The 16,256-nt window shown below is 43.1% G+C and overlaps 1 protein-coding gene across 1 annotated transcript; it reads right to left on the bottom strand.

Moving 5' to 3' along the window:
• Positions 1 to 3,859: 3,859 nt before the first annotated feature.
• Positions 3,860 to 15,979, bottom strand: LOC134225202 (endochitinase-like). Its single transcript, XM_062705079.1, has 5 exons — positions 15,828 to 15,979; positions 5,474 to 6,243; positions 5,201 to 5,398; positions 4,853 to 5,146; positions 3,860 to 4,791 (listed from the first exon to the last, which is right to left on the bottom strand). The coding sequence occupies exons 1-5, from the start codon at positions 15,829 to 15,831 to the stop codon at positions 4,306 to 4,308; spliced, it is 1,752 nt and encodes a 583-aa protein (XP_062561063.1). The 5' UTR covers positions 15,832 to 15,979; the 3' UTR covers positions 3,860 to 4,305.
• Between the last annotated feature and the right edge of the window lie 277 nt (positions 15,980 to 16,256).

Here is a 16,256-nt window from a genome sequence, read left to right as displayed (position 1 = left end):
ATTCTGAACTCTGTTTATCGAGTAGTGTCAAGTATCAACGTACACCCAATTCTGTTTTTACACGGATTTTTTACACGAATTTGTTTTACATATTGGATTGGATTACTTATAGATTACACCAAGTACATATTCTTCTTCTTCTTCTTATTGGCATTACATCCCCACACTGGGACAGAGCCGCCTCGCAGCTTAGTGTTCATTAAGCACTTCCACAGTTATTAGGTTTCTAAGCCAAGTTACCATTTTTGCATTCGTATATTATGAGGCTAGCACGATGATACTTTTATGCCCAGAGAAGTCGAGACAATTTTCAATCCGAGAATTGCCTAGACCGGCACCGGGAATCGAACCCAGCCACCCTCAGCATGGTCTTGCTTTGTAGTCGCGCGTCTTACCGCATGGCCAAGGAGGGCCCACTAAATCACTGCTGATTTAGAGAGAGTGAATCCAGAACAAAATATGATCATAAAACATCGAGATAGAGAGATATCGAGATAGGGAGGTTATCGAGCAGTAGAATGCCCAAATGTATGTAGATTTAAGGGGCAGACCGAACCATCGAGAAAGGAAGAGATATCGAGATACAGAACATCGAGATGTAGAGAGTTGACTGTATTTAAGTACTAACAAGTACGAGGCACTGAAGACAACTGTACTGTTGCGGACGAAATACGTATCTGTTAAAGTTATCAAGTAGTGGAAATAAATGGGATAATCGATCGCGCGATTAATTTTTCGACCGCACACAGCAGAACATAATAAATCGAGTCTTGAGACTGTTCTGCTCATTCAAATCATGTTCGATCGCATATCAAATCTTTTATTACCTATGTTACTGGTTTCGAACAAAATTGACGTAGGGGAAGGAGGGGCAATATGCCCTAGCTAAGCATAGACTGCTTTTATGCCTTAGTTATAACGATTTTCATGGGTGTTTCTACCTTATACAATAGTTAAACAATATAGCTAGCTGATGCCATATTGCAGCGGTTCTCAACCTGGGGTACATGTACCCTTGGGGGTACCTTCGCCGGGCCCAGGGGGTACCTCGGACAAAAATTCATAATGGCGGATTTTAATAAATTTAACTCTAAACTTATTGATAAAGTTTTAGTTATTTTTTTTTTTTATTTCAAAATTGTGTACATAATATGCATGTCGATCAGTAACTTAAAACTATTGAATCCTTCTCTCCACAGCCACCACAGTGTGGGACAAAAGAGAATTGCAAGTATCCTTCGACGCTTCTCAAAAGCCTCCTTCTAAGCAGCTCGAAGGATTCCTTTCAAGAGGCTCGGAAGCCTCCTTTCAAGAGGCTCGGAAGCCTCCTTTCAAGAGGCTCGGAAGCCTCCTTTCAAGAGGCTCGGAAGCCTCCTTTCAAGAGGCTCGGAAGCCTCCTTTCAAGAGGCTCGGAAGCCTCCTTTCAAGAGGCTCGGAAGCCTCCTTTCAAGAGGCTCGGCGGCCCCCTATCAAGAGGCTCGGAAGCCTCCTTTCAAGAGGCTCGGAAGCCTCCTTTCAAGAGGCTCGGAAGCCTCCTTTCAAGAGGCTCGGAAGCCTCCTTTCAAGAGGCTCGGAAGCCTCCTTTCAAGAGGCTCGGAAGCCTCCTTTCAAGAGGCTCGGAAGCCTCCTTTCAAGAGGCTCAGGAAGCCTCCTTTCAAGAGGCTCAGGAAGCCTCCTTTCAAGAGGCTCGGAAGCCTCCTTTCAAGAGGCTCAGAAGCCTCCTTTCAAGAGGCCTGAAGCCTCCTTTCAAGAGGCTCAGAAGCCTCCTTTCAAGAGGCTCAGGAAGCCTCCTTTCAAGAGGCTCAGAAGCCTCCTTCCAAGAGGCTGGAAGCCTCCTTTCAAGAGGCTCGGAAGCATCCTTCAAGAGGCTTGGAAGCCTATTTTCAAGAGACTCAGAAGCCTCCTTTCAAGAGGCTCGGAAGCCTCTTTCTAGGAAGCTCGGAAACCACCTTTCAAGAGGCTTGGAACCCTCCTTTCAAGAAACTCAGAAGCCTCCTTTCAAGAGGCTGGAAGCCTCCTTTCAAGAGGATTTGGAAGCCTCCTTTCAAGAGGCTCGGAAGCCTCCTTTCAAGAGGCTCGGAAGCCTCCTTTCAAGAGGCTCGGAAACCTCCTTTCAAGAGGCTCGGAAACCTCCTTTCAAGAGGCTCGGAAGCCTCCTTTCAAGAGGCTCGGAAGTCTCCTTTCAAGAGGCTCGGAAGTCCCCTTTCAAGAGGCTCGGAAGTCCCCTTTCAAGAGGCTCGGAAGCCTCCTTTCAAGAGGCTCGGAAGCTTCCCTTCAAGAGGCTCGGAAGCCTCCTTTCAAGAGGCTCGGAAGCCTCCTTTCAAGAGGCTCGGAAGCCTCCTTTCAAGAGGCTCGGAAGCCTCCTTTCAAGAGGCTCGGAAGCCTCCTTTCAAGAGGCTCGGAAGCCTCCTTTCAAGAGGCTGGAAAGCCTCCTTTCAAGAGGCTCGGAAGCCTCCTTTCAAGAGGCTCAGAAGCCTCCTTTCAAGAGGCTCAGAAGCCTCCTTTCAAGAGGCTCGGAAGCCTCCTTTCAAGAGGCTCGGAAGCCTCCTTTCAAGAGGCTCGGAAGCCTCCTTTCAAGAGGCTCGGAAGCCTCCTTTCAAGAGGCTCGGAAGCCTCCTTTCAAGAGGCTCGGAAGCCTCCTTTCAAGAGGCTCAGAAGCCTCCTCTTAAGAGGCTCGGAAGCCTCCTTTCAAGAGGCTCGGAAGCCTCCTCTCAAGAGGCTCGGAGGCCTCCTCTCAAGAGGCTCGGAGGCCTCCTCTCAAGAGGCTCGGAGGCCTCCTCTCAAGAGGCTCGGAAGCCTCCTTTCAAGAGGCTCGGAAGCCTCCTTTCAAGAGGCTTGGAAGCCTCCTTTCAAGAGGCTATGAAGCCTCCTTTCAAAAGGCTTGGAAGCCTCCTTTCAAGAGGCTTGGAAGCCTCCTTTCAAGAGGCTTGGAAGCCTCATTTCAAGAGGCTCGGAAGCCTCCTTTCAAGAGGCTCGGAAGCCTCCTTTCAAGAGGCTTGGAAGCCTCCTTTCAAGAGGCTTGGAAGCCTCCTTTCAAGAGGCTCGGAAGCCTTCTTTCAAGAGGCTCGGAAGCCTCCTTTCAAGAGGCTCGGAAGCCCCCTTTCAAGAGGCTCGGAAGCCTCCTTTCAAGAGGCCCGGAAGCCTTCTTTCACGAGGCTCGGAGGCCTCCTTTCAAGAGGCTCGGGAGCCTCCTTTCAAGAGGCCCGGAAGGCTTCTTTCACGAGGCCCGGAGGCCTCCTTTCAAGAGGCTCGGGAGCCTCCTTTTTAGAAGTCCGGAAGCCTCCTTTCAAGAAGCTCGGAAGTCTTCTTTCAAGAGGCCCGGAAGCCTCCTAAAATTCACATTTAAAAAAGTGGTGATATTTCGTTGCCGGAAAACTCGTGAGGCAAAACGCCTTTTAGTCGACAGCTGTTAGGAAACAACGCACCACGCGTCGGTGAATCAGCATTCTGGTATGGACAGTGCGTGGAGACGCGTAGTACATTGTAGGTTAGCTCCACTAGTGCGTTTTGCTTCGCCGAAATGTTAGATGATTCATCAAAATGTGGAAAATTTCGGTTTATCCTACACTCCTATCTATTATTTTGATTCTTTTTTCGCCTAACCTACATAATTTTACGTCTAGTTTTGTTTAGGCTATATCAAACATGGTATATACCCGAAAGTCGTTTGGGGGGGGGTTGTAGCGTTATAAGGCCTCTTTTCCTACCTAGACTGAGGCTTTATTGTTGTACGATTGGAATAATCTTGTTGTATTCAATTCATAAAATTCAAAACGTTTCTCGGGGAGGATTCAAATCCACCGGAAATTATTTTAGTTGACTTCGAGATCTGATTTATAATAAAAAGGATTTGAATAACTAAATTTCTTCACACGTGATTGATTTCTATTTTATTCCGTAAGAAATTAGACAATTAACTCTGATTGCATTAAAAATCAGGTGAAAATCACATTAGTGAGCATCCATAAATTACGTAACGCTTAGAGCGGGAGGGGGGTTACCTGGAGTGTGACAACCCATACAAAATGTTTGGATGCTTCATACAAAAAGTGTGACATAGGGGGGATGGGGGTTGAAAATGGCCAATATTTGCGTTACGTAATTAATGGAGCTTCCCTTATCATTGTTCAAACAAATAGGCAAACATTTGTCAAATATCAGTAACTTGAAATGTTTATCATTCGGTCATTCGATGGGCAGTAATATCTTAATAATTAGTATTGTAATAAATTAAAAATAATAAATTTCTACTGAGTAGCTCAGTCTGTTTGACACCTATCCTACGCCAAAAATCAGTATCGATCTCTAAGGGGCGTCCGCCTTCGCATCCAGCACGAAATCCTTTACCGTTTTCACTTCGCCTCGACATTCGGCTCGGTCTGCATTCTCGATCCAATCGCAAACATTCGACATCGTGTGGAAAGCTGTGCCTGGTTTGCAGCTAAACTCTATCGGTTGCCCATGTACGCAACGGTAGTACTTGCTACAGTCCACAGACGCTACGTAATCCTGACCATCAGAGCAGTCGATGTCGGCAGCATCTTCAACGTCGCCACCCTCAGCGGGAGCTGGTGCAGGGGCTGGTACTGGCACTGGCTCAGGTTGTCGATCTTCTTCCTCTTCGGAAATATCCGGTTCCGGAGTTGTGGTAGTTGTAGTTGGCTTGCGGGAGGTCCGTTTAGCGGCCGTCGTAGTTGGTTTCGGACGACGAGTTGTCGTCGTCGTGGGACCTCCTGCTAAGGTAACTTCTTGAACAGACGATTGCGTCGACGGTGGACGATTCCATTCCGGCTAAAAAATATAATAATTTCAGAACAATTTCTTTTGACATACAATCCTCCTAATTTAATACTCTAGGTGTAGTGGTAATTGTAGGTTCTGGAACGGTGTAGTCCTTCATGCTATCGTAGAGTACTTTCATCAGAGCATTCTCTGGGCCACAGAGTCCACGAAAATCATCCATGTCAATAGCCCATGTCATAGCACCAGCATAACCTTTCTGTTTGATCCACTGCATTTTATGCTGCAGCGATTCTTCATCTTCATAACCAACAAACTGGGTATCCTTGTACGTATATGGACAGAGACCAACATCATCCCATTTTTTGGTCCATCCCTTTTCTTCATCTTGTACTTCCGTGCAGATCTGAAATAGACTACTTAATAAACTCATGACAGAAAAATGTATAGTCATAACAACCTCATAATAGGCTAAGAAACCACTGGCATTGGTATAGGGACCTGGAGCACCGCCACCAGCTTCTTTGTTGATGTATGATCCAAGAGTGGGATTTTTCGTACTGGCGCTCAACGTAAAAGTTCTACCGTAAAATGGAACGCCTATCACCAACTTGTTCGGTGGGCAGCCATAGTTGACCCAAAGTTGAACCCCATCGTTCTGCAAATTAATGTATATAAAATTTCTTATAATAATTCATTTGTATAATACATTTTCCAAAAAAGGAAAACTTACGACATTCAATTTCTCGTATGCCCACTGATCATGGGGTCGTTTATAAAGAGGACTATGTACATCAGCAAAACCGGCCCAATTGCCCCTCAAGTCGTATGTCATGCAATGGATGGCATCTAGATTCTCACACAACTCTGGGACGTGATATCCCTCCTGCAACCTGAAATTCGCCACCGGAACGGCCATTGTAATCTCCCATCCGCGGCCTTCTCGATCGAAAGCCCTTCGTAGCTCCTCGACAAAGTAGAAGAACTTGTCCTTATCGCCGAAGCTACCGCCCCGATCGGCCGCGCCGGGATATTCCCAGTCCAGATCAAACCCATCAAAGTCGTATGCCTTAATGAACTGTACCACGCTATCGATGAACGAATCGCGCCTCTCTTTCACCGCAACCATCTGAGAATATTTTTTACCACCTTCGGCCCAGCCTCCGACGGCAATCATGAACTTAGCGTTGGAATATTTGCTTTTCAAATCTGTAAAATTCCTGAACCCATTCTGTTCCAGATCAATTTCTGGATCGATCACCAGCACCTTGTAGTTACTGTCGTCCACACCGATGAATGAGTATATGATGTGGGTGCACATCTCTCCCGGGATATCATCGATAGTGTATCGGCCAACGTCCGGTCGATAAATCGCCCAGTTGCTAAAGTAGCATACGATACGTGCCTGCTGTTGGCCTTGTGCTTCCGCAATCGGAACTACCAGTGTCGTCGTCATTAGTGCGACGCCCAGCGTCGTTAGACAAAGAAGCGTTTGACGCGTACCTGTAATGAATTTCAATTGAGTTTAGAGATTGTCCTTTAGTTCTTTTGTTTGTAATTTGGATTGTGTGGAATTAAAGTACGGGAAACATGCATGCACGTATTAGAGCCCTTCTTCGTTCGAAAAGCTGTTTGTTCCGTAGGAGAAAATGAACAATTGCAACTCGCTATCGATCATTTGGAATCAACGATTGTCGATGTTGCGGCTTATACTTATATATGATTATGATATGTACTATCATCATTGTTAAAGTTCGGATAGTTTCTGGTGTCGCAATATCTTCCACAAATCTTCAGTATTTGACTACAATGCATACTTGAGTAAATTATGCTATGGAAATGTTTCAATCAAAAGCTGATTGTTTTCTAGATGTCGTGATGCACATAGCCAGCCTCCTGTTTCTCGAGCTGTTCACTATCTATACTGCCTTCTTCTTCTTCATTGTGCCAACAAGTGCTTGATAATCATATTTAATTGACTGTAACTATCAATACTAAATGATTTTATTCTACCAAACTTTGTCTCAAAAGCCGAACACGCATAGTAAAAGTTGTCTCAAACTCTGAACACTTTCCGAGCAGAAGCGACGACCTCGATAACAGAAGTTGGTATGAACTTGACTTGCATAAGAGGTAAAATACCTAAAAACGATATCAAAAATTAAAGATATGCTAAATTCTTTAAGCACAACATACTCATATAACATATGTTAATACCAAACGAATACTAATTTGCTACGCGTTCGGTATTGTAATAACAAAATATGTTATGCCTGAAGTTTGCATATTAATTTTTAATATTATTATCATTATTTTTTTATTTGTTAATTTTTTTTTATTTATTTATTTTTTTTGCTGCAAAATCAAGGAAGGAACGCCCAACAGAGCTCTGGTCCCCACAAGTCCCTATCTCACGCTTCCACGGGTCATCCGATGACAAAAGACCGCCAGCTAAGGGTTGTGTACTTAGCGGGTAGTGCAGCCTGGGCACTGTTGTTCTTCTGACATCAGCAAGAGTGAGAAGGTACGCCTCGAGCGTCTGTTCACCAGGAGGTGCGGCTCAAACAGCGTCTGCCTGGTACCCAGCGGTTGATCAACGAAATGCTGTATCGCGTCATCTTTACCTAAGATGGCAGCCCCACCAGCGCGATGTAGATAACGCGACCCCGGTAAGGTAGCTTACTGAAGCCTCTCATATACCACGAAAAATGGAAATAGAAGAAAAAGAGAACGTTATTTTTGGCAACCGACCCGGCAACGAAATAAGGACTATGATTGGAAACTCGTACCTGGAATGTCAGGACCCTAAATGAACCTGGACGAGTGAGCCTTCTGGCTCGCGAACTGCAGAAGGTTGGAGTGAACGTGGCCGCTATTCAAGAAGTCCGATGGCCCAGATCCGAAGAACGTGAATTCCGAGCCGTGAACCCCACGACCAACACTTCATTCAAGTATAACATCTATCACAGCGGCGGAGGAAAAGCAGAGCATGGAGTTGGTTTCGTAGTGATGGGCAAGTAGATGAAGCGAGTGATGCGGTGGAAACCCATTAGCGAACGAATATCTGTGTTGAGGATACGCGGCAAATTCTTCAATTACAGCCTAATCAACGTTTACGCACCGACCAACGATAAATCCGACGACGTAAAGGACACGTTTTATGAATGTCTTGATAAAGCCTATGGAAAGTGCCCAAAGCATGACGTGAAAATTGTTATTGGAGACGCTAACGCTCAGGTCGGTAGAGAGGACTTTTTCCGTCCCATAATCGGTAGGGAGAGCCTTCACTGCGCTACCAATGACAACGACCTACGGCTAGTAAATTTCGCTGCTGCCAGAGGGATGGCCATCAGCAGCACCTATTTTGCACGAAAGAATATCCGAAAGCACACCTGGAGACACCCAAATGGTGAAACTTGCAACCAGATAGACCATGTTCTGGTGGATGGGCGCCATTTATCGGATGTTATCGATGTGCGGACATTCAGAGGTCCGAACATTGACTCTGATCACTACCTTGTTGTCAGTAAAATTCGATCTCGGTTGTCAACTGTATCGAACGAAAGATCACAGCGAACGATGCGTTACAATATCCAGCGATTGTCGGCGGAAGGAGTATCGGCTGAGTACCGCCAGAAGCTCGACGAACGGATAAGTGCAATCAACGTTAGCGACAACATCAACGATCTATGGGAGTCGATTCATGGGGCGGTGAGCACAACAGCACGAGAAGTGGTAGGCACTGCACAGAGGAGACCCAGGGCGGGTTGGTTCGATGTGGAGTGTCAGAGAGTGACAGACGAGAAGAACGTTGCCAGAAGCCGATTGTTGGTGTAGGGTACTCGATCGAGTAGAGATCGGTACAAGGAAGAAAGAGCAGCCGAAAAACGAACCCACCGCAGGAAGAAGAAAGAGTACCGTCAACTGGGGGGAAGATGATCATTTTTAAGACAAAACATGCAATAACAATGTGTGTTTACATTTTAAACCGAAACAAATATTTTCAAAACATGTACTGCTATACGTTGCAATAATCAACATTTTTAGTTTTCTGAAATGCGTTCGCATTTATTAAAATAAACTAAATTATCACACATTTTTTGAGTAATCTGGTTTGGGGTGAAGTTGATCAAGACAGCTCTACTAAAATCATTATGACCTAGCCGTCAAAATACTCCAGGTTATTTGTATGAATGTTGAATTTACTACGTAAAGAAGTCTACGAAGTCAATATTTGAAACGAAAATAGCGTCATTTATGACTATCTCTCTCTTTCTTCCACAAAATACATTTTCATGATTATAATCGAAAAACTCGGATTTCTACCTAGCGGTATCATTACTTGAACGGAGAATATTGTTGACTACCGTTTCATAAAAAAATTTGGCACTTTTGACTGACACATCAAATGATCATCTTCACCTCAATGATCATCTTCCCCCCAGTTGACGGTACCAAGAACAAGTTATTAGTGAGGCGCAGGAAAAAATGGAGAAGAACGATATGCGGAGGTTTTATGAGTCTGTCAATGGCGTGCGGAGAAAGACGGTGCCATCTCCCGTCATGTGCAACGACCAACAAGGGAATTTGCTGACAGATAAAACAGAAGTGGCTGCCAGGTGGAAGCAACACTTCGAGACTTTGTTGAGTAGTGGAAGTGACAGTGCATCGGTGAACAGAATAAATGTTAGTGACGACGGACAAGCTGTGTGAGGTTAAAAAAGCTATTAACCCTTTCAGGCCCAAATTTTTCCAAGCGGTATTACCCAGTAAATTTGATTCCATTTGTTTTCGTGATTAATAATAGAGAAATGACAAAACAAGTAGAAACATATTTTTTGGGATGTGCTAGACCATCCAAACTGTCGTTGAGTTCAGAACTACAGCCACAACAAAAGCTTTTTTCATCATTCTAAGCTTGGGTATGTATTCAACCATCTCCATAACATATTCCTGGAGATCAAGAGACATAATCAGATGGTTTTGAGATATCCTAGGTCTTCCAAATCATCCTTGAGTCCAGAACTTCCGATCTACAGCCACGAAACAAGCTTTTTTGCGTCACTCCAAGCTTGGCTATGTATTCAATCACGTTTATAACATATTTCTGCAGATCAAGAGACATGGTGAGATGGTTTTGGGATATCCTGGGTCATCCGAACTATCCTTGAGTCCAGAACTTGCGATCTACAGCCACCACACAAGCTTTTTGCGTCACTCCAAGCTTGGCTATGTATTCAATCACGTTTATAACATATTTCTGCAGATCAAGAGACATGGTGAGATGGTTTTAGGATATTCTGGGGGTATCCAAACCATCCTTGAGTCCAGAACTTGCGATCTATTGCCAAGACACTTGCTTTTTCGTCACTCCAAGCTTGGAGCCGATTGTTGGTGTAGGGTACTCGATCGAGTAGAGATCGGTACAAGGAAGAAAGAGCAGCTGAAAAACGAACCCACCGCAGGAAGAAGAAAGAGTACCAAGAACAAGTTATTAGTGAGGCGCAGGAAAAAATGGAGAAGAACGATATGCGGAGGTTTTATGAGTCTGTCAATGGCGTGCGGAGAAAGACGGCGCCATCTCCCGTCATGTGCAACGACCAACAAGGGAATTTACTGACAGATAAAGCAACACTTCGAGACTTTGTTGAGTAGTGGAAGTGACAGTGCATCGGTGAACATAATAAATGTTAGCGACGACGGACAAGCTGTGTGAGGTTAAAAAAGCTATCAACCCTTTCAGGCCCAGTTTTTTTTCCAAGCGGTATTACCCAGTAAATTTGATTCCATTTGTTTTCGTGATTAATAATAGAGAAATGACAAAACAAGTAGAAAAATATTTTTTGGGATGTGCTAGACCATCCAAACTGTCGTTGAGTTCAGAACTACAGCCACAACAAAAGCTTTTTTCATCATTCTAAGCTTGGGTATGTATTCAACCATCTCCATAACATATTCCTGGAGATCAAGAGACATAATCAGATGGTTTTGAGATATCCTAGGTCTTCCAAATCATCCTTGAGTCCAGAACTTCCGATCTACAGCCACGAAACAAGCTTTTTTGCGTCACTCCAAGCTTGCATATGTATTCAACCATGTCCATAACGTATTCCTGAAGATCAAGAGACATAATGAGATGGTTTTGGGATATCCTGGGTCATCCGAACTATCCTTGAGTCCAGAACTTGCGATCTACAGCCACCACACAAGCTTTTTGCGTCACTCCAAGCTTGGCTATGTATTCAATCACGTTCATAACATATTTCTGCAGATCAAGAGACATGGTGAGATGGTTTTAGGATATCCTGGGGTATCCAAACCATCCTTGAGTCCAGAACTTGCGATCTATTGCCAAGACACTTGCTTTTTCGTCACTCCAAGCTTGGATATGCATCCAACCGTGTCCATAGCACATTTCTGAACCTCAAAAGACATGGTGAGATGGTTTTGAGATATCCTGGGCCATTCAAATCGTCCTTAAGTTCAGAGCTTGCGATCTAAAACAATTGTAATAATCGCATACATATAGCAGCGTTGGGAAAAGATTTATTAGCAACTGTAGATCTTTAGTTAAAAGTATAGTTTAGATGAGCTAGAATATCCAAAACTATATAACGATGTCTGTAGAATTCCAGGAGATGCAATACCCAAGTAGCATTTTAAGTTTTATTACGCTCTTGAAGACCATAATTTACTCTTCAAGAGTGTTATAAAACCAGTATAAAACCAAAATGTTACTATGGTACATATAGTTGAATACGTATCAAAAGCTTGAGTAGTGGAAAAAGCCATGGCTACAACTGTTGACTGCACCTCAAGGATAGTTTGGATGACCTAGAACATTTATACTATCTGCCGATCCGTTTTATACTTCAAGGAGATGTAACGGGTGTGGTTGAACTCGTATCAAAATTTTTTGTAAGGGAATAAGCTACTGTCACAAATAATGATCGCACGTTATGAACACAAGAACAGTTTGGATTATCTCAGATCAATCTAGCGGTTTTTTCTTCTACCAATAGAGGTGATGAACAGAGTTGAACGTAAATCAAGACATTTTATGGCAAAAAACGCAAAAAACGCTAAAGCTTAAGAACGTAGATTCTGTGCTACAAGATAGTTTGGATGACCTGGAATTTTGCAAGTATCGTAATTTTGAGCCGGGAGATCTCCTAGCAACTGTGATGGATATAACTGAATATACATTGAAGCTATGAGTACCGAAAAAAGACTTTCTTGTAGTTGTAAATCTTAAGTCACAAACTCAAGGACAGTACGGATTACCCAGAATATCACAAAATCACAAAACTATCTTACGGTATCTTTCGCCCTCCCAGGGGCTGTAATGGATTCAACTGAATGCATATTGAAGCTTTGAGAGCTGAAAAAAAGACTTTATTGTAGCTGTAGATCTCAAGTCCCAAACTCAAGGACAGTTTGGATGATTCAGAATATTTCCAAACTGTTTAACGATATCTTTTGCCCTCTAGGAGCTGTAATAGATATAACTGAATGTATATTGAAGCTTTGAGGACTGAAAAAAGACTTTCTTGCAGCTGTAGATCTCATGTCTCGAACTCAAGGACAGTTTGGATGACCCAGAATATCTCAAAACTATCTTACGACATCTGTTGACCTCATAGGAGCTGTAATGGATATAATTGAATGTATATTGAAGCTTTGAGGACCGGAAAAAGACTTTATTGTAGCTGTAGATCTCAAGTCCCGATCTCAAGGACATTTTGGATGACCCAGAATATCTCAAAACTATTTTACGATATCTTTTGCTCTACCAGGAGCTGTAATGGATACAACTGAATGCATATTGAAGCTTTGAGGACTGAAAAAAGACTTTCTTGCAGCTGTAGATCTCAAGTCCCGAACTCAAGGACAGTTTGGATGGCCCAGAATATCTCAAAACTATCTCACGATATCTGTTGATCTCCTAGGAGCTGTAATGGATTCAACTGAATGTATTGAAACTTTAAGGACTGAAAAAAGACTTTATTGTAGCTGTATTTTTCAAGTCCCGAGCTCAAGGACAGTTTGGATGGACCAGAATATCTCAAAACTTCCTTACGACATCTGTTGACCTCCTAGGAGCTGTAATGGATATTATTGAATGTATATTGAAGCTTTCAGAACTTGAAAAAGACTTTATTGTAGCTGTAGATCTCAAGTTCCGAACTCAAGGATAGTTTGGATGGCCTAGTACGTCCAAGAAAGATTCAGATAGTTTGTGTATATCATGGTAACTCTACGGTTACGTTTGAAAACATGATCATTTGCTACAAATATACCTAATATTTATCTTTTCCTAACTTCACCGTGTTCAGGACGTTCTAGGCTGTAAGGCCTTAATCGCCCCTGTCTGATATTTTTCTCTGATAGGGGAGTTAATTTCGAGCAATTTTGCTGAAGACAGTGTGCATTTTCATCCATCGTGCGATTTCATACATCTATTTTTCTTTTGTGGTCATATATGACCCCGTGGGCTTGAAAGGGTTAAAGAGCTGAAAAACAATAAGGCTGCGGGGAAGGACCAGCTCCCGGGTGACCTTCTCAAAAATGGCAGTGAGCAGCTTTATGAAGTTCTGCACCATATTATGTCGAAAATATGGGTAGACGAGGAAATGCCTGCTTGCTGGTTGGACGGCCTCATTTGCCCTCTCATTAAGAAAGGGCACAGACTAGAGTGCGCCAATTACCGAGGAATAACCCTCCTTAATTTGGCGTACAAAATTACGTCCCGTATTCTGTTCAACAGATTGAGAACGCTTGAAGAGTCCTTCGACGGCGAATACCAAGCAGGTTTTCGTGAGGGCCGATCAACAACGGATCAAATGTTTACCCTGAGACAAATCCTTGATAAATTCCGGGAGTACAACTTGCAGACACATCATCTGTTTATTGATTTCAAGGCGGCGTACGATTCCGTGAAACGAAATTAATTATGGCAAATTATGCTTGAACATGGTTTTCCGGCGAAACTGATACGGCTGATTCGTATAACGTTGGACGGGTCGAAATCAAGTGTAAGGATTGCGGATGAAATATCGACGTCATTTGTTACCTTAGATGGATTAAAGCAGGGTGATGCACTCTCGAATCTACTGTTCAATATAGCGCTCGAGGGAGCGATTAGGAGAGCTGGCGTGCAAAGAAGCGGTACCGTTAACACAAGATCGCATATGCTCCTGGGTTTTGCGGACGATATCGATATTATCAGGATTGACTGCCGTGCCGTGGAAGAGGCTTTTGTGCCTTTTAAGAGGAAGACAGCGAGGATTGGACTCACGATCAATACCAGCAAAACGAAGTACATGGTCGCTGGTAATCTACGTGGGTTCATTAGTGGTGGTGGTAGTGAAATGGTGTTGGATGGTAAAAAATTTGAAGTGGTGGAAGAATTTGTGTATCTTGGAACATTAGTGACGTGCGATAATGATATTACCCGCGAGGTGAAAAGGCGTATTGCAGCTGCAAATAGGGCTTATTACGGACTCCGTAACCAGCTTTAATCCCGTAGTCTGCAAACGAAAACAAAACTCGCGCTGTATACTACTCTGATTCTTCCGGTGGCTTTATACGGGCATGAAACATGGACGTTAAAGGAGGCTGATCGGAGAGCTTTCGGAGTGTTTGAGCGTAAGGTGCTGCGGACAATACTCGGCGGTAAACAAGAGAACGGTATCTGGCGGCGTCGCATGAATCACGAATTGTACCAGGTATATAAAGGGCTGGATATTATTAAGCTTATACAACACGGCAGACTACGGTGGGCTGGTCACGTTGTTCGTATGCTGGAAGAACGTTAAGCGAAGATAATATTTAGTAGAGAACCCGGAAGAGGCCGCAGGCTTCTGGAAGGCCGCGGTCACGATGGATTTTTGCAGTTGAAGAGGACCTGAGGGCGCTCAATGTTCAGGGCGACTGGAAGCGATTGGCCCAGGATCGAGTCCAGTGGAGAAGGATACTCCATTCGGCGGAGGTTCATCGAAGAGCTGTAGCCCATCAAGTATCAAGTAAGTATTATTTTTTGATATTTCACTCCTTGTGCAAGCCAAGTTTATAACCGCGTAGGGTATCAATAACTGATTTGGTGTTATTTTCTCCTGCTCTGGTTTGATTTTTAATTCCGAACACCATAATGCACCAAAAAGGAAAATCTCAACGTTATATCAATAGTGGATAATTATTATGTCCTTGATATGTAAGCCTTCCGAAAAAAAATGTTTATTTATGCAATAATAACTAAATATCTGTCGGGATTTGAGTCGAAACGGTATTACAATTCTTAACTTATAGAAAACTGTTGTGAAAACTCAGTACTGAGGGTCGTGGGTTCGAGTCCCATCTAAGGGAAAGTGGTTACCTCCAATACATTTTTGAAATCAATATCTTCCATTCTCATATGAGTTTTCAAAACATTTTAAATTAATGTCCAAATCGGGTGGTTTAATCCCCGGAATATAGGCAATTGACTTTGATTGAGCTTATAGAGAACTTTTATTTTTTAAATTCAAAAATTAACTAGCGATTCGATGTTTGCAAAAAATATATTTATTATCATTTCCATTCAGAGGCTTCCCTCAAAACCGGTCAACTCTTTTATGATATAATTTCTATGTAAATTTTTAGCTATCTTCAAAACCCTGCAGTTTCACCTGCAAAACTGGCGAACTAATTATTATTATTATTATCACGATTTCGGCGTCTTCAAGATGAACTGTTCCCATTTTTTGCATCCGATTGATCCAAATCCTGGATATACCGTTATCACGATAACTTTAACTCTTTTAAACTCCATTGATGCAAAGCCCGTTAATTATTCATATTTTTGTTCCTCTCCATTCTTGGAGAGGTTGGACATGGACACTTGTAATCAGGTTTTGGCACAAGCACTTTTGGATTTTTTTTTCATATTCACATATAAACTTCAAACTTCGTTCCTCTTTCTCTTCTTGATCACCGAATCACCCGTTGAATCTTTCCGGAACACGACGCATGCTTCCCACTGCATGTTCACAAAAATTTATTAAAAAAAATTAAACGAATCGATCGACAGTGCGCGAACTTACACTTACCCATCTTGTTCGATCGAAGACCTATCCGCGTTTAGCCGATTCCAGGCCCATCGTAAGGTGTATTTATACAATTAGGCCAAGCCGGCTCAGGTGCGACGAAGAAATGTCGCGCGTTGATGGCGTATTGTATATGTATTCAAATTGGCGTAGTGTGGCCGGACCCGGCTGGAGCATGGGATTATCTCCTTGCGAATTTTCTCGGTTTTGTTTTGAGTTTGAGCTTCTTTGAGGCATTCTGCTGATGGCTTGTGTGGGGTAAATATTGGATGACCATACTGAAGAATTTCACCTGTATACAACAACTTGACCCCAAAAATCAAGAATCAGTGTTTTTACCTTCATTTACCACTTACCATCGTTTGAATCACAACCATAAAATATTATTCAAACGAAATTCCATATCTGAATTAGTTTAAATTGCATAACCAA

Source organism: Armigeres subalbatus, chromosome 1 (assembly GCF_024139115.2).
Source record: "Armigeres subalbatus isolate Guangzhou_Male chromosome 1, GZ_Asu_2, whole genome shotgun sequence".
Classification (NCBI taxonomy): Eukaryota; Metazoa; Arthropoda; class Insecta; order Diptera; family Culicidae; genus Armigeres; species Armigeres subalbatus.
Note: the sequence above shows the minus strand (reverse complement) of the source record. Positions and strands in the feature narration are given on the sequence as shown.

Excerpts from the sequence above, each read along its gene's own strand:
- LOC134225202 (XM_062705079.1), bottom strand. Across the intron at positions 5,399-5,473 it reads CATACGAGAAATTGAATGTC|AACGATGGGGTTCAACTTTG; the intron begins GTAAGTTTTCCT and ends ATTAATTTGCAG. Across the intron at positions 5,147-5,200 it reads GTTTCTTAGCCTATTATGAG|ATCTGCACGGAAGTACAAGA; the intron begins GTTGTTATGACT and ends AGTCTATTTCAG.